The sequence below is a fragment of the Otolemur garnettii genome, unplaced genomic scaffold, assembly GCF_000181295.1.
Source record: "Otolemur garnettii isolate 467f Iridium unplaced genomic scaffold, OtoGar3 scaffold00027, whole genome shotgun sequence".
NCBI lineage: Eukaryota > Metazoa > Chordata > Mammalia > Primates > Galagidae > Otolemur > Otolemur garnettii.
This window is the reverse complement of record NW_003852422.1, coordinates 19,429,869-19,453,650: the sequence shown is the minus strand read 5'-3', so window position 1 is coordinate 19,453,650 and position 23,782 is coordinate 19,429,869. Positions and strand designations below refer to the sequence as shown.

The window sequence follows — 23,782 nt, the reverse complement described above, 5'->3', positions numbered from 1 at the left end:
AAGTTTTTTTTTATATGATATTGAAACAGGTCAGACAATTGAGATTGCTAATCTTCTTTCAGAGATATCTGATAAATGGGGAGATTAGGAGAGACGGTAGAACACCAGAGATAGGCAAATATCCTCATTTTAAAAATATATTTAATAGCTATGGAGAAATGATGTTGATGACTCAGATCTTGGGTGAAATTCTATAATAGGCTATTTAAAAGTTAGTTTTGAGGCCAGGCACGGTGGCTCAAACCTCACAGCACTCTGGATGGATAAGGTTTGTGGATTGCTTGAGCTCAGGAGTATTAGACCAGCTTGAGCAAAAGCCAGACCCCATCTTTACTAAAAACAGAAAATCTTAACTGGGTGTAGCGGCGGGCACCTATAGTCCTAGATACTTGGGAGGCTGAGGCAAAAGGATCATTTGAGCCCAAGAGTTTAAGGTTGTTGTATGCTAGATGGTGCCATGGCATTCTACCCAGAACAACAGAGTGGGAGTCTGTCTCCAAAAAATAAATAAATAGCAAAATAATGAAACTGAAAGACAGTTTTGAAGTGCTCTGAAAAGGAGGCACGGACCTCTCAAACTTAGTTTAGCCACTCGAGAACAAGTCTGTCTGGACACAGTTCATTTTCTCGTTTCCAGGAATCCTGCACACCTGATCCCCTGTGAAAATGCTCTGGACGAGAGGAGAAAGGTGCACTGCCTCAGGTCCCAGGAGAGGCCAGGCCAGGGTGAGAGATGAAACTCACCCAGCAGAGGACAGCAGAAGTGTAGAGAGAAGGTCTGTGCACTGGGCCTCATGCTTTCTGGTCTGCCCTCCTCTGGTGGACATTTTTATCAGTAGCTTTGATTAGAGCATAACTGACACCTGTCACATCTGCCAACATCAGAGTTGGCAGAATATGGGACTGAGTGAGAACCTCACATGAGCCTTGAGACTGGAAACACGACGGCTGCAACAGGAAACCAGAGGGCTTATGTGAGGCTATGGACGCGTGTAGAGACAGCCATATAAGGACCGTTTGGACACGTGACTTATGGATTTCAGCTGATTACAAATTTGCTGTATGTCAGCAGGATGCTGAGGGCATCAGAATTAGCAAATAGGATTTTATTAGGTGGCCTTTATAAAGAAGGTGATAGATCCACCATGCAGATAATTCCTTGAGCACTGTGTTCAGTGTGAGATTCTAAAAGTTGTTGTGGGGGGGGGGGGGAGAAACATTCTTGATAGACTAGCGGAATGCACCAGAAAGTCCTAGAGCTCACAACAGGAGTCAAAACTGTTTTTGTTTAAATATTTGAAGATACAGATCTTTAGAGAAAAAACAACGAAGAGTCTGTCTTCCAATAACTGGCAGTTTCTCAAGTGGTTTCAGGTTTGGATTGAGGGCCATTCTACCTGGCAGAAAAGTAAGGACGGCACAGAGAAGCAAATCTGAGCTGGACAGAAGCAGGACATTCAAACACTGGATGGAAACGGGCTCTGTGAGCATCTGGGGACGCTCATCCTTGGAGGATGGAGGAAGGGGGCTGATGGAGGCTTGCTGGCTGGTTGGCAGGGAATCTAGGGGGATCTGAGTGGAGATGATCTCTTGAAGTCGCCAAGAGTGTATGGCAATAAATGCTTAGAAATGAAGTATAAGTTCAAATATGCATAGAATGTTATGAAATCAAAATCAGGGCCAGCCCAAGAGAAGACTGAAGATGCTAACGCCTCTGTTAATCCTTTGTTGAAGAGGTCCGCACAGAAACAGTTTTCTGAGTCCTGCTACTCCCAGCACTACGTACCAGCAAATGCCACATCCCATCAATGCCCACACCCCTCTCTGCTGCCAAATGTTACTGGCAGTGTAAACAGCAACTTGTTGGAAGGAGCCCTGGGGCAACAGAAGAGTTATCTTGGATTTCATTAGTTAAATCAGAGTCACAGAACAGTTTTAATCCCACTCGCAGTTTTGGAATGGTTGTGGTCTCAGGTTAAAGAGGAAGTTTGCCATACAGTGTGGGATACAGAGCAAAGAGTGTTGGTTTAGCTGCTGGTTTGTCTGGTTTCTAATCATCCCTGGCCATTAACTAGCAAGTACCCACGGTTTGGTCACTCCCTTTCCAGGGTCTCAGTCTCCATTTACCAGCAAAACAAGAGCAAGTCGCCAAGTGACTTCCGAGGTGCTTTTTGGATCTAAAATTCAGTAGTCCGGACTCTATGCCAACAAAATGAATTTGTTTGTCCTGGGAAGCCCTAAGAAGTAATGGTCTTCATACATTTAACGTCAGTTCAATGAAAGATGCTTCTTCAGGCAAAGTCTACTGAATCCGAAGTGAAAATGAAAAATGTTACAGAAACAGGGAAATTAGGCTATAAACGGCTTCTACTGGGGGTTCCTGATGTGTGTTCCACCAGCCCCCCAGCTGGGGGAATCCTAAGGTGTGTGGATGTGAGTTCATCAGTCTCCCCCATCCCTAAGTCAACTATAGCAGTTCCTCTCAGGACTACCCTGTTCTTCTACCAAGTGACCATGTGATCTGTTTCCCCTGGATAAGACAGCTGGGGCCCTGTCCTCTTACGGGGCCTAGTGGATCAGTATGGAGCAAACTGTTTCCTACAGGTCCACCAATCTCTTGAAGCAGAGATTATGTCTTCGTGTCGAGCCTGTACGTGGTAACCATTGATACATTGATAAAACAAAACAAAAATGATCTGGAAACCACACTAATATTATATATTAATAGAATGTGGGATTTTGTCTCCATGACATCATCATTGCAGTCAATAACCAGGAGCACAAACCAGATTAAGACATTTGATATGAATTTTGGACCTATTCAGGTAAGAGAAGAGGTTAGGTCATCTGAATACTGAAAGAACAATAGAAAAAATTACATTTGGAAAATTGCCATTTCAATAATTTAAAAGAAATCTAGTAATTTAATATCAGGATTAACCACAGAGGTATCTAAGATACAGAGGGGATTATATTTGGGAAGAAATTCGAACTAGGTTAATTACAAGGCCAGCTATTTCCTTATTCTCCCACATTCAGAGATTTCTGCTTTAATTCTATTAGAAAACTGGGTGGCTATGGTAAGAAAATTAACTTCAGAACTTAAAATTGACTACATCAAGAATCCTACCAGTGATAGCTCACACCTCTTGGCCACTTTGCACAGATATGTTGATTTGAGAATAAGTGTATAGAAAATGTGGGTTTTAATTTGAGTATGCTACCACATTGTAGAAAATGTTCTCTATTCTACATTTGGAAGAAGGGCTTCTCTGGGAACTTGGCCATGGAATACCTGGAAACTTCTTTTGCCAACCGTCACTTATCAAGGCTTAAAAAAAACAAGCTTCCAGCACCTACAATTAGTTCTCAAAGGTGTACTCACTGTATGCATGACAGTGAAAAGAGAACAATGAATTTGGAGTTGATGTGCCTGAGCTCAAATCTAAGTGCCTGACTTGAGACTAACTGTTCACACTTCCTGAGACTCATTTTGCCAACACCCCAAATGGCCACTGCCGTCCCCTCACTGGGCCCTCGTGAAGTCTACCTAGGATGATGCCTGGGAGCATGTGGCAAGGGACCCAGCAACTTGTCAGGCATTCAGAAGATGTTAGTTTCGTTCTCTTCCTTTGGACTGATGGTCTGAGTGGTCAGGGGGTCGGAAACAAAGTTCAACATGTGGAGCTTAAGGAATTTCCACCAGCTGGTAAGGCAGAAGTCGCACCTATAAAGGTGCATAGCCATGCACAGCTGGTAAAGATAAATTATCTAGAAATGCTATGATTCATAATGCTACGAGAGTGAAAGAGAACATGACTCTCGTGGGTAGGGGCTGAAGGGAAGGCTTCCTGGAAGAAGAAGAATTTAAGTCAGCCTGGTTTAAGTCAGGGATGATTAGAAGCCAGTTTGTCTGGTTTCTAATCATCCCTGGCCATTAACTAGAGAATACCCATGGTTTGGTCACTTCCTTTCCTGGGCCTCAGTCTTCATTTACCAGCAAAACAAGAGCAATGCACCAAGTGACTTCTGGGGTGCTTTTTGAATCTAAAATTGAGTGGTCCGGACTCTATGCAAACAAAACGAATTTGGAAGAAGAAGAATCTTGTCATCCCTGGTTTTGAGAATGGGTGGTAATTAGATGGATAGAGACAAGCAGACAGGGCCGGCTGAGTCAGATACAGAAATACCCAAGGAGAACGTATAGGGCAAACTCTGGTAATATGCATGGACTGGTGCTGCTGGTAAACTCTCTTCCTATTGTAATAGCTAAGCATAAGGCTTTTGGTAAATAGTAATGAATCTTAAATGCTGGGCTAAGAAACTGGTCTTTATCTTGTACTGGAAAGTCGGGGAGGCTTGTTGAGCAGGAAGGAACACAGCCAAATAATATAATCTAGAAAGCTTGCAAGTATACGACGTTCACTCCAGTGTTAGGAGCCACGCCGCTGTGAAAAAAAATCCCTTTCATTATACTAATACTTAGTAAATCACTGAAGACCTACTTCAGAACTCCAAGGAAAACATTTTATGAATCAAAAGCTAAGTACAATATGTTAGCAATTAAATGAGATAACATAACAGCCGAGGCAGAACCACAGTCTTCCCCACCACGATTTTCAAGCTGCTGCAGAAAGAAATGCTTATATCATCTTCCAAGTCATCAAGCCATTTTGTTTTGATTTTCAGAAGGCAGAGAGAGAGGAAACGACACCAGCACAGAGGTCAACGGGATTCAAAGCTGTCTATTCTTTAATCAGGAGGAATTATTAAGGAGAGTCAGAAAGGAGATTTGCTCGCAACAGAACTGGGACTGGGATGAGTCTCAGGTTACTGTGACTCGCTTCCACTCCAAGACAACAAGGGAAGGTGTGCGGCTGGGAAGGAGACGCTCACCGCTGTTTTCTGCCCAAGTTTCCGGTGGATACCTCCCACGGCTACTTTATTTACTGCAGCTGGCCCGAGTTTTATAGCCTGTTTTATGTATTAAAATTCAAGGGTGGAAAACATTACCAGTATCCTCCTTGAATTTTATTTGTTGTTGTTGTTGTTGGGGGTAGGGAGGGTTGGGTTTTTTTTTTGGTTCCTCTTAAACTTCCTTTTTATTGTGGAATGTATCAAGCGGTCAAAGGCTAACTTCAGACTGACTAAATCAAAAAACTATTTCCTTTGTTCTTATGTTTTTGTTTTAAAAATTCATACCAGTTTGCAAAGGAAAGATCTGCCAACCCAATCTCTTTCACACACATTAGTGTCTGGGGCTGAGGACAGCAGGTTCTGGGGACGTGCCGAATGGTTTTCAGGAAGGAAGGAGAAAGACCGTCAAACCTCGTTTGGGTTCAAAGGGCAGCAAGCTGTCAACACGCTGCATCTTTGCAGTTATGCTATGATCTGGCTGGCTCCTTGGCTGCTCTTGAATGAATACTAAAGGTCCTCAGAGGAGAGAATAGGACCTTTCCTCGTTGGCAAAACTGATGGTGTTATTGCTTCTGTCTAGATTTTTCCCCAAATCAAACTAAACATGTTTCTGTGTAATCCTGGCTAATTATTTCCCTTTTTCTACTGTTCTAGCAATCTTCTCTCCTTTCCTTCTGCCAGGGTCAGTCCAAAGTCCCCTATGCAAAAATAATTCTAGTCTTTTTCTCCCATCCCACCTCTGAATCAGGCTCAAATAAGAGGCAATTCAAAGGTCAAATAGTTGCAAAAAGCATCTATATATAGTTTAATATTGTAAAGAACCACTTAACCTACATCTGGTATTTAAGAACAAACTTTACATATTTATGGAATAGACTGCCTCTGAAGCAATGCCCTGGGTGCATGTTACATCCGTTTAACATATGCAAAACGAGCACAGCTACAGAAATTAAACTATTTTTCTCTTGATTGAGAGCAGATATACAGAAATGGTTATAAGTCACAGATCTGGCTTTTAATAAAGCCAGATTTCTTAATTAAAAGCAGTACTGTTTAAACATTGTAGTTAAAAAAAAAAAAGCTGTACAAATGAAAATCTCATATTCTATGCATCCCGAGTGTATTTCGCACATTACCTGAGGCCAAGCTAAATTAAAATCTAGACTTTCCTTTTGTAAACTCTTAGCAACTGCCACGAATAGACAAACAATTTTTACTCAGTGATGAATTTTCAGGGTAGAGGTCAAAGAAAAGAAAAAAAGAGAGAAAAAAAAGATTTAGCTTTGGCATTCAAAAATATCTTTCCACATTTTAGAAGTGAGTTCATTGGTTCTATTTATAAACCAGTATTTTTGGTTTCAAATTGGTTGCAGGTTTCAATCTTCTATCTTTCAGAATGGTTTTCTTAATCTCAGTCTTTTATTAAGAGAAATTGAAAGGAAGACAGAAGAACCCACTGCACAAGAACTTGAACTCCTGATAATCTGCACTTATTTTGTGTTTCTTTCTGGAACCACCTTTAAACAAGACTTGCTACAGTGATGGCAGAAAATAGACTTTCATCGAAGCAAATTTTAAAGAGCCTATCAGGGATAAAGTAGGATGGGAAGGTGTCCAGTGATCAGGCAGGAATTTGTAAGGAAGAAAATGACACAGATTCACTGTCAAAGTTAAATTTCCACCCATTTGGTCATCTCAGTAATTGTCATCACTTAATATTTTGTTAAAAAAACTCTCTGCATCTTTGTAACCATCCAAAAAGGAATGCTCTCCAAATTCCCTTCAAAGGTAATAAGCAAAGAAATTCCAATTTCAGTATGCACAAACCTGCTTAAAATACTATTAAAATACAGACTTATTTGTAAGTAGGTAGTGGCAAAGCGGCTTGATACATTAAATGACAATAGTCCCATGTCATGTATTTATACCAAAAATTACACCATATATTTCTACCTACTGTACTCAGGATCGAAAGGCATTATTTTGGCTTCTTAAAAAAAAATCCATTTATGTTTGAAATAGTAGCAACTTGACACGAACTTGAGTTCTATCCTTTGGTCAGTGTCACCAAGGTAAATAATTTCAATCCCCAGCAATAACCCAGCAATTCACTCCTTCACGGAAATGTGTGCCTATAAAAAAACTTGTACGTAAAGGAGCTTTTTTCATAACAGCCACAGAGTAGAAACAATCCAATGTCCATCAACTGATGAACCAATAAATTTAATGTGGTATATCCATGCAATGGAATATCATACGACAATAAAAATGAACGGAACTCTAAGATGCATGGATAAACTTTGGGTACACAGTATGTTAAGTGAATTGTATCTCAATGACAGCAAGAGTATTAATTTTCCTTTTTTTTTTTTTTTAAACAGTTTTTGGCTGGGGCTGGGTTTGAACCTGCCGCCTCTGGCATATGGGGCTGGTGCCCTACTCCTGTGAGCCACAGGCACTGCCCCAGCAAGAGTATTTATACCTGAAACTAATTCCATGTGATACCTACAGAGTCTATAAATGCTGCCACTTACCATGAGTGAATGTCTGTTGGCTGAAAGAAGGCCGGTTCCATACCCTGAGCCCAGACCACCCATGGCTCCGTTATGAGAAGGTCCGATGATTCCGTGCATGTCCCCATGGCCACCTGGCATAGCTGTGGAGGGGCCCACTGCATGATTCCGGAGCACATGGATAGCATCATCCAGTCTTTCTAAACGATCTTCAATTCGGCTTTGCTGTTGGTGAACAAATGATGCCAAATTTGATTTTGTTTGAAATGTGAGCCATAATTATGTGAGTAAATCTTCAGTTGACAAAAACCACACCCTGAGTTTTTAAATATACATGTCCAATAAAGTATACTCCCTTAAAACAACAAAAAAAATAGTTTTTTTATTTACTGTGGAACATGTTACAATTATAGTGTGTTATTTTTTCCATCAAGGAACTAAATTCGATAATTCTTCCAGGACGTCATCATGTACATATGTTATATGGTACTGCATCTGCCTCAAAGAGAGTTCAGATTTACATTTAGGTTAGAAGACAAAGACATTCATCGATTTAAGGAACATTCTGGCAAGCATTAGGTTAATGAGCTTTAAAAATTAACTACAGAAAGATAATCTATTTAGAGTCTCCCAATTATTATATATTCTTGAAAGTGTATTTCTTTGATATCCATATAACACATAAGTACCAAGAGAGACAGGTAAAAGCGCGGAGATGATAATTTCTTTCTGAGTTTTGTTTTAAACCTGTTTCTTGCTTTCTCTCATCAATATTAGCTTGTGTGTATCTGTGAGCTTCAAAATGGTTATCAAAAAAAAAAAATTACAATCTGTATGAAGCTTTAATCCTGAAGAATTACAAAGCCGTGAAGCAATGGTTCACTGATTTCAAAGCCCCTACTCTGGTACAGAAGTCACTATCTGATACAATTAAAACCCACCCAACTTTCGTTATCCCTGCCATCAGAATCCCAGTTTTTGCCAAGTACATAAGGCCTATAGTATAGTTTCGGATATGTACTCATTTCCTTCCCTGTGCTCCATTAGGACATCCATTACTACTTTCCACTGTGCCCTTTAAAATATACCATCTCATTGGGTCCTCGTTCCACACAGGGATAGCAGGCTGGGAAGATAATATTATACTTCCATAGAGATGTGAAAATGGGGCTTGAAGAAATCAAATGAATTAATTATTCAGTGTCATACCGCCAGGAACTGGTAAAGACAGGGCTGGAACCCAGGTCTTTTGATTTTAAATCTGGTGCCTCTTTGCATGGATCTTGCTACAATCTACTTTGATTTCTAATGGGCTCTGTGAACAGATGTACCAGCTCTGCTGCATGAGAAAAATAATTTCTAATTATTCTATACTGACAGGAAGAATGTGTGTCTAATGTAGTTAGTCTATGATACGGTGCATTTTGATTTGGTGGGTTTGGGATTTAAACAACCTCCCTAGAAGGCTAGCTCTGCTACTTATTTGACCTTGGACAAGCTACTAAGTTTCTTTTTAATGTCCAAACATGGGAATGACCATATATACCTGGAGGCATCAATCTAAGCATAAACAGAAGTCACCACATGTGCCTGTCTTCCTTTCTGGTTCACAGCTTTCTGGAGGGTAGTTTCTGCTTGTGAATCCCCTCTGGAGTGTTCAGAATTCACAGTGAACTGAAGTTACAGTTCCCACCCATAAACTCGTGTTTGTGGTTCTCCAGCTGGACAAAACCTAGTTTTGAATACCTGACTGCAGTCAATGCTAAAACATCATGGGCTATGTGGAGTGGTCTGCTGCTGCGCTGGGCTGGGTGTGCCCCTGTGTGTCACTGTGTGGTCGCCTGTATGGGCTAAGGCGAGCAGCCAGGTGACTCACACCTTACAGCAAGGAAGATCACAGCAAAGGACCAACATCCACCTTGCTGGTTTCATTTTTAGATTTTCTTTAAAGAATAAATCAAAAGAGAAGAAAGGAAACCCTGAATCACTGTCAAGAAAACATTAACTTAGATAAACATCACCTTAGAGAAATCTCTGCCCTCTCTCAGGCTTCATCTCAAAGTATGCAGGAAAAAAGGAAAACTCAACTCCAAAGGACTCAAAGGCTTTTCCCACTCACTGCCCATCCTCCTTGTTTGATTCCCGTACAGACTAAAGGCTGCATAAACCAGGGCTGCTGCCTGCCTATTTCTGGCCTCATCCATCATGAGTAGAGAAAGAATAAAGTGTTAGACTCTGAGTCATCATGTGAGTATGTATAATATTAATTATGCCCATGGAAATTTTTAGCTATTGCCTGCTAGAAGAGTAAGCAATTCTTTACTACTAATGATATTACTGGGTTTCTATGGGATTCAAAGTGAGTGAGGAGATAAATGGCAGACTGCTTATTCAGAGGTCAGGAGGAAACTTCCTATAAACCTATGGTTCTGGAAAGCAAAGGAGAGGTCTACAGAATCCAGTGTTCCCATCATACATCTGAGCTGGCTCTCCAGCACTCGGGTATCAGGAAAGACACCTCCTCATTGACAGGGGAAGGACGCCATTATCCTTCCAGGGTTTCTATTCTCTCATCTGGTCCTAGTTGTTTACAGCCCTGGGGCTTCCCTGCCATAGCATGGGGGTTACAATTCATGAAGAGGAACAAGCACGGTCTAGTAAGTTTGCCTTCAACCAAGCCTGGGTGCTTCACCTTGACCTCAGGTTACAGTGAGAGAAAGTAAGAATCTCAGAGAGTGATGGAGACTTCCAAAGCAAAGCATGATCGGAAAAAGGGGTAGAACGGAGTTAGCAGACATACCAAAGAGTGGAGGGGTCCTTCATAATTAGGAGATGATGAGGCCTGTCCTCCATTTCTAGACCAAACTGCTGTGCCTGCTGATATTAAAATGGGAATTACAATTAGATCTACAGAAACTTAAAAATAAACTCATCAATATTCTAAAAAGTCCTTTCACAAATAGCAATGCTGATTTTCATTTAAACAGTAAGGTAAAATGCCCGTAAACTCCCCATACAAGAATTCTGGGGCAAGGAAAACATTTTAAATGTAAAATATGTAGACTTTCCACAGCCTCACAATTCCCTCGGGCTGCTTCCAAAAAGGGAACATTTAACTGATTTTGCATTTTATCAAGAAGGGTTCCTACTGAAGGAAAACGATCTTTATACAGTCGGGGCATTTTTAAGAGTACGGAGGAGGGGTTTTGTCGGACTTTTACGCAAGGTCAGTTTATGTTAAACTAGAATCTTCTCACCAAGGGAAAACAGTTTTGCTGCTTGTTTTAAAAAATCGTCTTTAAGAAAAGATAAGCCTTCAACGATTTTTTAAGAAAATAAGATTAGTGAGAAGCTACCCACTAAGCCAGAAAATTTAAAACCCAATATAACAGGAACATCCAAGAAGTTTCTTCAAAAGAAAATATTTTTTCTTATGATTCACTAAACTTGAAGGTAAAAAAAGATTTCTGTGAGAATACATAGTGTATGTCTAACCTATAAAACGAAAACCGCTTTTAAATTTAAAATAATACCCATTTAGGACAGAAAACTTAGAAAATACATAATGCAAAAAAGGAACAAATAATAGCGATGATCTCACTGAAGTCTCATGCCCCGACACTGTTAGCACTTTTAAAATCCATTCTTCCTGTCTTTTCTGGGCATGGATGTGTATTTTTATGCTAAATAAAAATAGAATATTTTGTTCAATTACTTTTCTTGACAGAATTTGGACAGAGCCGTCAGTGTGAAAATAGCAATCTGTCCCCATATTTGCATCTTCATAAAAGTTCTTTCTTCCTAACATGTGGTCTTCCACGGTGCATTATCAGGACCACAAAGTGGCATCTCCAGCCCTGTCTGGGTGCCTCTGACCCGGAGAGCACACAGTTCAGGGTGATGGGACTAGCGGTGTCTCCCCGAATGACTGTGCACTTAACTTTCCGCTCCCACCACTGATCTAGAAGCGGACTTGCAGACCCCCATACCAGCTCTGATATCACTACTGGTACAACCCCAGTGGTCATGTGCCCTTTCTGGGCCTCAGTACACTGATCTGTAAAATCAAAGAATTAGGCTACGTGAGTTGTTCTCAAGCTTTGTTCAACCATGGAACATTTTTTTTCTTCCAAATTAGAAAACAGATGAAATTAGAGCTGCTTTGTTTGAAATGGGGAACTTGGACTTCCACCTGCTCAGCTTCTCTATCCCTTAATTGTCTCAAAAGGGGGCACTGACACTTGTGATCATTTGTCAGAGCCTGAGAATCTGGTACTGAAGCAGGAGAGGACAATACTGAACCTCACTTTCCATTTCCACTGGGAGGAACGTTTCATTATCCTCTTAGAATCAGTTTAATTTCTTCCCAGTTTCAACCTGGTCTCTCTGGGCATGGACTTTAGGACGGAGCTACTTCTCTCTCTATTTTGGGATCCTCCCAGATCATGGACGCTTGGAAAAGGCTGATACTAAATCCCACCTAAGCCACGGTCACTGCTTCTGGGAGTTTTCCCGGAATTTGAAACCACCTATTTTTTACTGAGGAATCCAGTTTACACTGGGCCATGTGAATGGTGCATGCAAGGAATAACAAGGGGTCTAAGGAGGCAAAATTTAGGAAGGTGACTCCAGGATAAACTGCATTAAGATCAGGTTTTAATCTGATACAGATGTGATTTGATTTTTTTGTTTTTAGAAGCCACTTTCCTCCTTCCATAGAAAAGAGAAATGCACCAGCCAAATGGAAGCATTTATACTGGAAGGGAAATGAGTCTCTTTAAATGGGCCTCTGAAAAGCGAAATGATTTACTGACATAATCCTGCAACTTATAATTATTCAATCTGAAGACAAAGGTCATGCCAATTGGTTATTTTAAAGCATCCCCTTTCCTCCACATAATTGTTTTTCCCCAACATTCCAATGGCATATACTTTCAAGAGGGAATTCAGAAAGCCTAAAATTCCTGCCAGAAACGACCCATTTAAATAATCTATATTTGATGACGATATATTCTGTATTCATATTCATGACTACTTAGACTGAGTTTATTCATCTGAGATGTTTTATTGGAATCCATTTTTCTGCTGTTGGTGTCTTCTGAAGAGCTAAGAAAAGATGAGGAAATATGTTTTCCATGTGCCAGTGTCGTCTGAGAAGACCCCTTAATTGTTAAGAAGAGGTCTGGATATAAACAACTATACCGGTACATGGTAATCTGTGTCTCCCGTCTCTTTTTATTTGTCTATTTGGGGATGTTATGTTTTGGGATTTGGGAGTGGGGGTGAATTTTCTCCTATGAGAGCAGAAGCAGAGGGGGCAATCATTCTTACAAACTGTTACTACGATGAAATGACATTGAAAATACACTACCTGAGAGGGAGGGAGGAGAGCCGACAGGAGTTGAAGGGTTTGATGAAAAGCTGTTGTTAGTGTGATCTGGAGAATAGATCTTAAAACAGTGGGGAGAAAAAAAAAAAAACCCTCATTCATTCAGAATAAACAACGAACAATTTCTAACCCCCAAGGTTTCCACGTGATAAAATACATGTAACCATCAACTAGAGTATCAATACTTTCAACCTGAAAACTTAACCATTTTTCCAAAGAAGAAATGGCTGCTGTGGGATGGGACAGCAGGGAAGGAACTGGACTGGAATTAGCAGCTTGGATTCTCATCCTTTTTCTGCCAGTCGCTGGCTGTGGGGCTGAGGGCAAGGCCAGGGGAGACTTGGAGCTTTCCTTTCCTCTTCCACCAAATGAGAGAGCGCGCACACTATCATTTTTGTTTTCCAAATCTTTTACTAAGATTAGGTATTTGATTCTATGGCACAAGAAGGCCCACATGAAATAAAAACTTTTACTTAGAGCACAAGGTTAATTATATAGGCTGAACTTTTTTTGTGCTCCCAGGGGTGAGGAAAAACCAAACGAAGAGAAAAAAAATCTTAGAGCAAAAAAAAAAAAAAAAAAACCACCTACGTTTACAAGTGACCCTGTGTAAGCTTTGGAAGAAAAATAGGAGACATACTCCTTTGGGCAAATAAAGGTATACAATTTGTTCACTATGGAACATGAAAGAAATGTGCAGTTCTAGCTTCCCAGAGAGGGGTGGGCAAAGCAGAGCAGCCACTTAATTATGTGACAATTGCTCACGGACCTCAGTTACTGTCAATTTTGGTTTTATTTTTTTCACCCAGTACCTTTTCCAAAGTGTTTTACAACTGTCCCTTGCAAAGTTAGACTTACTTTGGCCAATGAGCACCCATCCTACATCAGAGGAAAATAAAAAATCAAGACAGAAAATCTGCAAAGCTGAAGGCCAGGAGACTATCTATCTCCACTCCTGTAACAGAGTGCGGCTTGGTATCCCTGGGGGAAGCTGGAAGAGGCTACCCAGACACTGGAAGCTTCAGGGCTTTCTCCTCAAAATGTCTAATGACTGTTATGCAAGAAAACCAGCATTTCCCCCAAATGAAAGCTAGCTGCCATTCATTTACTAAAACTCCCAATGTCCACTTCTGATTAAAGTTCACCCTTCTACAAGGGTACAGATGGAGGCCAAAGTCAATATTTCCTCACCGAAGCAAGTGCTTTCCCCAGAGCATCTCCGGTCTGGGAGCCGCCTGCTGCCCCGCTTCCTCTGTTTGCTGCAAAAACAAAAGGCAGAATATGAAAACCAGGCAGTGAGACGTCGAACAATTTTCTATTCCTGGTCCATTTACTCACAATTTAATTGCATTTTTAATGCTAATTACAACACATTAATCTTTAATTAGCATTAATTTGTTTGCTGAGGTAGATGTCAAATATATGCATGTTACTTTTTTTTTTTTAACAGATAAAATATAAACCTGACACCTTGGTTTAAAGATAAGGTGGTTTAGTGGCTCTAACTCTCCCTCTTGCTGCTCAGGACAAGTTAGTGGGGTAAAGGAGCAAGTGGGCACCTGATGGTCACCGCTAAGAAGTGTGGAGTAGTCCAGGTCTCTGGGGTCTTCACATCCAGCTTTTCTTTATATACATTTTTAATAGTAAATTGAACTATCTTCACAATAATTTATACCTATTTTCAAACAAAAATTGGGTACAGAGCAAAATGGGGTACTCCTCTCAGAGTTCCATGCTGAATAAAACAAAACAAAAAATCTACAATAGGCCTGGCTAACCAGGGGAAACATATTTTAATTACATTTTTTATTTTTAATTATCATGGGCACATAGGAGTTGCCCATGTGATGTTTTGATACAGGGACACAACACATCATAATCAAATCAAGGTAACTGGGGTATCCATCACCTCGAGCATTGATCATTTCTTCCTGTTACAGACATTCTGATTGCATATTTTGAGTTATTTTAAAATATACCCTAAATTACTATGATTATAGTTGATTTTGTTATGCTAGCAAATATTGCTCCTTCTATATTAACTATCTAACTATATTTTTGCATCCATCGATCACTCCTACTTTATTCTCCCACCTCTGCCTACCCAGCCCAGCCTCTGGTAACCAACATTCAGAAAACATCTTTAATTTTTTAAAATAACATATATTCTCATCTTAAAGTCTGTGATCACACTAAAAGAATTTCAACTGTTATACTATTAATAATCAATATGATCTCAAATTCCAGAGATTAAATAGGTCTATCTATTCATGAAGTTTATCTCCACTATCTTATACACTGGTATTTTTATCTACAAAGTAGATGAACAAAGAGTATTGTTAATAAAAGACAGATATTCCAGTATGTAATTCAAAGCCAGCTGTATAAAACGCACATCTTTTGAAGGTATCTTGGCTTTGTAAATAAGTGGTAAAAAATGGGCTAGCTGGTGTTCTTCTGAGATCTTTAGCACTAACAGAATGCCTAGAATACTGGGGTGCACAGCATTTGTTAAGGTGACAACATTAGCAAGTAGATACAGTAGTTAAATGAAACCTATTCAAGTTCTAGGGGAAGATGTTTTTCACGATTTTGTAAACTAAGAAAAGGAAATCCTTAAATGAACTGATGAATCCGAGCAAAACTTCACTGCACACGCATAATTTTAAGAATTTTCCCGCCCTTGAACCAAGAGAGCCTTCTTTCTGGCAAACATACTGTCATCACCTTCCAGACTCATAAAATACAGTGGCAGAGTCAGATGATCAGGGGTCGAATTCTCTGCTTCTCCGGGTCATAATGTCACTGTTCTGACCCCTGCTCAGCATAGTCAGATTATGCCTGTTATTTTCCCCATACTTATATGGACATCTCAGCTAGATAATCTTTTGATGCAAGTTTTATTTGGTTCAGAAAACCCATGCTCATGTTCCTTTTTTATTACTAGAATACAGAAATAAAACTGGTATATGATGAAAAGAATGTGATTACCTTGTGACAAAACAAACTTCATTTTCCAAGCATAAAGTTATGATATTAAAAATACATGCCTTACTAGTATTTCAGATTATAGATACTATACAAGCAAATTCTTTGAAATGACTGATATCATACAATGGAGTAAGGGGAAGCAGCTTAGATAGTGAGTATGGGAAGCATTTAATATGAGATAAAAAATAAATTATATCTAGTATAAAATGAGAAGAATTTCTGCATTAAGGAGTTCTTCAAAAACAATTCTGAAGAGATAGTGCTAGAGAAGAGAGAATACACGTAACATTAACATTTTTTCAGTATGGATTACCATGGTATTCGGGGGCCCTCTTTTTTTCTAGAAGTAATATTTCTTTTCATGATTATATATCTAAACATTAACATACCAGTCAAAATAATTAGTGGGCTTTGATTGATTTGAACATAGATTTTCCTGAAATAAAAATTCAGAGCCACACTGGGGTGGGGCGGGGAGGAATCACATTATCTGAGAAACTAAACCAAAAAAGAACAAGATATTGTTTCAATTACAGATAAAATTTGCTATAGTAATACCTTGCAAAAGATTAATTCTTCCTTTGAACAACTTTCAAGCGAAGATTATGTACTTTTAAAAATGTATTTTCTTGCGACCAAACAGAAATTATTAAAAACCAATAAAACCACTTTAGAAACATTTAAAAAGTAATTAGTATATGGTATAAAGTCCTGCTGTAGAACGGGCAAAATACAATCACTCTAATTTCTTTAGAATTTTACCTTTCCAACTTAACTTTCTATCGGTTACCATTTTACACAGGGAGATAAGATGACTCAGGAAATAAATCACCTCCTTACCCCATCGTGTCATGAAAATGTTTCAGAAAACTACAAAGGCTATTACCAAACCACCGATAAGAAGAGACTATTTTTTATCATGAGGCCATTTATCTTGCACCAGCTGGGGAGCCTAACGCAGGGGTTTGAATTTCAAAGCAGATTATTGGGGCTGGTCTGCCCTTGCACTTGAAATGCCTTTTGTTCTGTTCCAGGACACACTAGAGAAGACACATTTTCAAGACTCCCTCAACATGTTAACCTACATGGGTTCTCCTCTTTTCATCTGTGTGACCGATGTGTCAGAGGGCATAATCAGAAAGTAAACGCATCTTTAATTCTCAAATGGCATTTTTTTTTTTTTTTGCATTGAGAAGGGGGTCATGCTCGATGAAACACATCAACTCTACCTTTTCAGCTTTAACATAACAGGACTGGGTTACTATTTCAGGCTCAAGTTTTTGTCAACTTACATTATTAGAAATGATCAAACTGTCCATGTAACAGAAATAAAGATGAAAACTACAACCTCTGCTTGGTAAAGACTGGATCGATTTCCTAAGTTATTTCAGCTCTAATCAATTTCTCTTGCCCCAAAGGAAAAAAAAAAATCCATCTTTAAGTACAGTTGTAACATAAATAAGAATGGGAGAGGAGCAATGCTTAAGAGGAACTGTAATTTTGTAGGAGGATTTGACACTGGTTGCCACCCAAGTGTTGTTGACAGGGCTTGCACACAGGTGTTGGTGCTGGCCAGAAGATGAAGCAGAAAAAGAGCTTCACCTCTCTTTCTTTCTCTTTTTGTATAAAAAAAAATAAAACAAAGGTCAGAAGAGAATATCTCTCAGGCTACATTCTGGACCACCCTCCGTCTTAGTCTCAGCTTTGGGGAGATGGCCATTCCCATTAGAACACACCCTAAGCTAAACAGTGGGATGAATGGTCCCTGAAGAAAACTACTGAAAATCAGTATTTGGAAGCCGTGTTCCCTCTTTACCAAGGCCAAGAACACGTGTACCATGGAGGGGTCAGAAGACTAAGTGCTATTGCCCAAGAGAAGCATATCATGCTTTAGAAGTCGGTCCTTCCGAGCTGCGCTGGAGCGACCCTCCTGTTACTAAGCTATTGGAAGCAGCATTAACAATGCCACCAGTTTGTTTATGAAGACAACAAAAAGGGGAACGCTTCCAGCACCCTGATTACAACCATTTTAGAATGAACACTCAAGTAGATGCTGCTTTTGTGTTAATTTTTACCAGGAGGAATCCCCAGGCATTCAGGGGAAAGTTGGGCAGGAAATGGAGGAGACCGATTTAAATCAAACTAGTTTACTGTTCTCTACTGGTGGTCTTTGTAGCTAAAATGCCCTGACACTGCCGGATAAAATTCTTATTACTCTACGCTCTCTGCCTGTTCATCACCCAGCTGCATCTGAAGGCTCGGGATTCTTGTGAAATATAAAGTGAATATTATGTGACTACTCTAATAATAAAATTACTGTGAAACCAAGTCCTCAAGGGGGAAAGGACGTAATGTTTCTACTAGCAAAGCCACACACTAAAATGTATCATGTCATACAAACATGTCATTAGAAGTGAAAGTTGTAAACCAGATTAATTCATGAACCAGATAGATATTCCAGGGTAATCTTCAGCATATGGTGCATTAAATCAATCTTGCCAGCCTGTTCCTTCAACACTGTTTGGTTTGAGGTTTAAAAACAAGGCAAATACCATGTATTAGAAAGCAGGCCAGTTAAAGACTAATAAAACAATAAGAGTTATTGCAACCATTATGCTAGTTATATGCCCAGTTCTCTCTGAGGGTGAGGGAGGAGGTGTAGCCCCAGACCACAAGGGGTCATGTCCTGTGAATGTATACAGACGGCGTCTCCCCGTGGGGAGGCTGAGGCACTGTCATCCTTGAGTAGTCTCAGTGGGCCGTGCTGTGGTAGGCAGGGGGGTTCTCTCACTTCTTTTGACTGGGAAGAACTATTGTGTGACACTGCAGGAAGGCAGGCTATATGAGGACAGCAAAATGTATGCGGCTACTGTCTAGGAGTCATTTCTGTTCTGTTCAGAGCGGGTATGTGATGACCCACTACACATCCTCCTCCGTACACATGCAGAGGAGCTGAACGGTGCTGCTTCTGAGGTATACCCCACAGCACTGAAAGACTTTTAAGAGTCGACCAGAGGGGCACTGGGGTTGCTAACTCTCAAAGCCCCCACATCTGCTCATCCTTCACTGGGCGCACTAGCAGCTGAAGGACTGTGAGTCCATGCTGGGTCACACACGTTACACTCTCATACTTCTAGGGTGCTGGACAGACCCTTCCAATCCAGAAATGTCTGATGCCATCCCCAGAGCTCGCCGACAAGGCTTGAGAGCAAAATTGTGGACTACATGTCTTGTATAAAAAATTGACTCTGCCACTCTCTTGAAAAATCCATGAATGAATGTATCACGTTTTTGTTTTTTGAGACAGAGTCTCACTCTGTCGTTCAGGCTAGACTATCATGGAATCAGCCCAGCTCACAGCAACCTCCAATTCCTGGGTTCAAGTGATCCTGCTGCCCCAGCCTCTGGAGTAGCAGGGACTACGGGTGTCTGCCACAATACCTTGTATCATTATTTTTTTTAATCCCCTCATTAACGCAATCTAAGCAAGCTTGATCCTTTCTAAAGGTCTCTCAAACAATGATGTTGCATATTATGGGGCAAAAGAAAACCAAACAAGAACCGGCCACTTCCTCAAGCCAAACACCTAATAAGCCTCTTGAGTCTCTCTGCTCTTTGAGATGCAGAGGGCAGAACAGGAGGAAGGGCTTACAGAGGTGATCTTCTGACAGTTCTAGAGCTTCCGTCTCACCCTGCAGGGCGCCTGTGGTTCTACCGTCAGTTCAGAGCAACTGCTGACCCCCAAAAGACCTTATAATACGATACCAAGACACAGGGCCGTGGTCGTCTTCTGAACTGAAAGAAAGTAGCTTCCTAAGATATCAATGCTGCCTATGAACAGACCGCATGGCCTTGCAACTTTCCACCAAGAAAACTCGGGAAATGTGATGTCCATGTGTTACTGCCTGGATCCCACTCTGACGGCATTAGTATTGCTTAGAGTCATTTCTACAAAATCGTGTGTAATCTCAAACATGTGTCAGACTGTGTGTTCCCTATTTACCCATTATTTAATTAGCTCTGTTTGTTCTTTGAGATACAGGCAATGTAATATTTCTTTATTTCCTGCATTTCAGAATGAGTGAGTATATGCCAAATATTTTCAAAAGTCTACAGATGTCTCCTATTAATCCATACTGTTTGTTGGGGGAAGTCTCAGTAACATCAGAAGGGAAAGCTTCTCTTCTTGTTAAACAGATGCGCTGCCTTGCTCACTTCCGCCACGCTCAGAAAACCAACCCGGAGCTTAAAAGGACTGACGCCCGAGATGCAGGAGCCACGTGCACACTGGGCACTAAGGCTTACTCTGTATCATCATGCTTACATTTTCCTCTCTGTTCTACTTCAGCAACTGAAGGGCATATTCTAGAATGTTCTTCCTTAAAGGCGGATCTGTATTCTACACAAATGAGTAAAGGTCTGGTCCCCCCAAAGCTGAATTACCATGTCTCCTGACTTCCTGAAAGGTCATGAAACTTTTTCACATTTTGACAAGGACACCCATCATTGTGAAATAAATAATTTAATAAACTTCTTTAAAAGCTTTTAAAATCTCATACTTTTCTATTTTTAAATTACAGCTTCTACATCATTGTCTAGACCCTTGTGTAGAGTCCTGTGATCTATCAGAAGTTAAGTCCATCCTTAGTGTGTAGCTGAGCTCTTAACACACTCCACTCTGCCCAGGCCGAGTAAGCAGGTTTTCCTCTGTTCATCCACAACATAACCAGCTTAAATCAAGCAAACCTCTCTGCCCCACAGACCTGCGGCTATGCTGCCCACAGCACACAGATTGACTGCCCCATCTCCTGATGCCTCCTTCATTCCAAGTCACACTGCCTCCCTCCCAGGAAGGTGTCTTTTGCAAATCAATCAACAAAGTGTTTTTTTCAAACAGTGCCTAAGTATGTTTTCCTCAACTCAAAATTTTGCTCCACCTTCGTACCTTCCTAAAAAAAGACGATTACTCAAACCACGAGTAGACAGGAAATCTGCCATGTAAGAGGATGGATGACCAGCCATCCTCCTCCAAACCAGACCTCGTGACTGCAGACAGGGGCTTTCCGTGTGTCAAACCACACTGAAGTGAAATATGCTTTTCTCACTCTTTCAGTTCTGCACTGCTTGCTTTCTTCTTGTTTTTCAAAGCAGCCACGACTGCACTGATAGCTAACCAAACTTCCCCATGTGACCTCTGTCCAGTGCTCTCCCAGGTCAAACAGATGCCACCCATTTGCAGAAGCCTGGTTCACAAAAGTTACAAAAATGGAAACTTTCTTCAATTTGCTTCTTCGTGAGACAGGATAGCAGAGGGGCTGTGAGATGGCTCATCTCAAGTGTGAAATATATTATTGAATTAGCAAGCAGGATATTATTGAGGCAGAAATTATATCTCCAACATTTCAAAACATATCTTCTCTCCCTCATCAAAAACGTTCCCTCCTAAGTGATTCATATAACTTCCCAAAGTTTTTTTTGGGCGGAGGGTGGTGAATGCAGAGAGCTAAGAGAAATCAACTGTAGTATTATTCTGATACATAATCTTCTCTCAAAGACATACCCTGAGTGTTCTCCCCACTCACCCTCTGGAAGTGATGTTCAGGCCAAGCAAAGGTGAATGTGATCTAGAACCAGAGGATGTGGTTCCCAGGGAAGTCTGAGGTTGGAATAAGGCTTTGGTGCCTTACCCCATGTTGCTCATCTGAATGACAAATGTTAAGTCTGACTCAAAAGGGGCTGCCTTGGTTTACAATTGCCAAATTGTTGAAACAACCTAAATGCCCAGCAACCCAAGAAGGAATCAATAAGCTATGATATATGTATACCATGGAGTACTATTCAGCCATTAAAAAAGAGGGAGACTTTACATTTTTTGTATTAACCTGGATTGCATTGTAACACATTCTTATTTGTATAGCATCACAAGAATGGAGAAGCAAGAATCCAATGTACTCAGTTCTGATATGAAGGCAGCAGATGATCTAATACAAGGTGGGGGCAGGGAATGAGGGAGAGGGAAGGGGGAGGGGGGATGGGAGGTTACAGTACATGGCACACCTCTTGGGGGTGGGACACAGTTATAAGAGGGACTTTACCTAACAAATGCAATCAGTGTAACCTAATTCTTTGTACCCTCAATGAATCCTAAATAATAAAAAAATAGAGGGCTGCCTCCCTAACCACCCTGACTCTTCCCTCCAGGGGCAGCTGGACGTCCTACCTAGCTCTGTCCTCAAGGGGAGCGTGTTGGTGGGACAACCTTTGTTCTAGGGAAAGGACCACAATGGACATCACAAAAAAATGAGAAAATGATGGCTCAGTTCATGGCAGCAGCATAATTCTTGAGCTTTAACTCGTTTGTAAATTTCCTTGGGAAAAAGGGAGCAAACAACTTCTGGCCCATGTGCTAGGTATCTCTGCTCTCCTAAGTGAGCAAATAGTTCATCCACTCTGAGGGACTCCCCCTTGATCCTCTAGGAGGTCAAGTTTACCTAGTTATTAATGGTCAGCTGAGAATTGCACAGAAACTAGACTTTGGAAGAGCTCGGGACAGTGACTGAAATTTGAGAACTGGTTAATAACTACTGTTACAAGTTGTTATCATACCCCCATCTCACTAGTCTTCAAGGGCTCATCTTAGGAAAAGTTCACTTTGCTTGCTATCTCTGAGTGTGAAGAGTCAGGTAGTTTGTTGGATTTAAACCCTTCTTTAATCTAAGGACTCCCAATAGGCAAAATAGCCCAAATTTCAGTTTCTTATAACAAAAAAAAAACTGATTATGGTGAAGCCCGTGATTATGTGTCTGGTTCGTTTATTTGTTCAATTACGTGGCAAACATTTGTTGCCGATTGCTATACGGTGACGAGGGGGGAAAAGAGGACCTCCATTATCACAGACCGACATGGACTGCTGGCAGGAGACTTGGCATTTCTGCGACTCACCCATTATACTGTCTGTCCCGTTGGCAGGAGGCGTGCAGGAAGAGGTGCTGTAGTGGTTTGTCCCACTACGGTGGAAAGTGGACATCGGGGGAAGACTGGAATTGATGTCTGCTGAGGAGTGCGATGGATAGCTCTGCAGCAAGAGCAGAAACAGGAGGCCACGTTTAATCGGAAGATATTCGGCAAGTCAGCTGTCAAATCCTTCTTTCAGAACTCTCCATTTTGCAATGGAGACAACATTTAGAATTTCAAAATCTCCAAGAATACATCTTGCTTAGATCTCACAGCTTCCATTTTTCAAATAATAAAATACGTAGATACACAGTTGGTTTGAGTTTGCACCAAGTGTGGGGGAGGATAAGGACAACATAGGACGTGGGAATGGTCACAATCTCTAAATCTACAATTCCCTGCTTAAAATCCTTTCGGAGATTTTAGCAACATGAAAGACCATCCCCACTGTTAATGTTTGGTATGGCCCACTGATCAAGTGCAAAAGATTCTACAATCTGATGAATATAACCTTATGAACCATGGTCCTTACCCCACACTCGATCCTGACCTCCTGGACACTTAGGCAAAGAGTAACCAGTCCCAAATCTTCTTCCTGCCAAACCGGATTACCTTTCTGAACCCCAGAAACGTGAACAAAACGGCCTATAAAAAGTTTAGAAAGCACTTAATGGTTACCTATCATATTTAATGGTGTAAAGCCTTAAATCAATGGCTCCACTGCATTAAATTAGAACCGCAATGAACTACGGATGACCAGTTCTTTGCTTACCAGTTTCCTCCATTAGCCGCCTACCATATAGCTGACTATGAAATTATTTGGCTTGAGATGTGGCTTTGAGTTCAATGATTCTATCAGTTGTCCAAATAAGCTACATTTCTTGGGGCACATCCCAGTGCTTGTAAAGTGGCAAATGAGTTGCTATCTACACTCTGCTTGAGAATAAGCAGGTCACTAATAGGGAAACGTCATTTACAAAGCTATACCCAGCTATTTCCCTTCACAAGATAACAAAAG

General features: G+C 40.7%; 1 protein-coding gene across 9 annotated transcripts in view; it reads right to left on the bottom strand.

The window, feature by feature from the left end:
• Positions 1–23,782, bottom strand: part of TCF4 (transcription factor 4) — a 349,564-nt gene that overhangs the window by 17,959 nt on the left and 307,823 nt on the right. For 4 of the 9 annotated variants that reach the window (XM_012804308.2, XM_012804299.1, XM_023512354.1 and 1 more), the window contains 5 exons: positions 22,753–22,885; positions 14,011–14,078; positions 12,802–12,880; positions 10,231–10,307; positions 7,452–7,655 (listed from right to left, as the gene is read on the bottom strand). In XM_012804308.2, coding sequence (XP_012659762.1) covers positions 7,452–7,655; positions 10,231–10,307; positions 12,802–12,880; positions 14,011–14,078; positions 22,753–22,885 — 561 coding nt within the window. The remainder of the gene's footprint in view (positions 1–7,451; positions 7,656–10,230; positions 10,308–12,801; positions 12,881–14,010; positions 14,079–22,752; positions 22,886–23,782) is intronic. The other 5 variants (XM_023512351.1, XM_023512352.1, XM_023512355.1 and 2 more) reach the window with 2 other exon arrangements.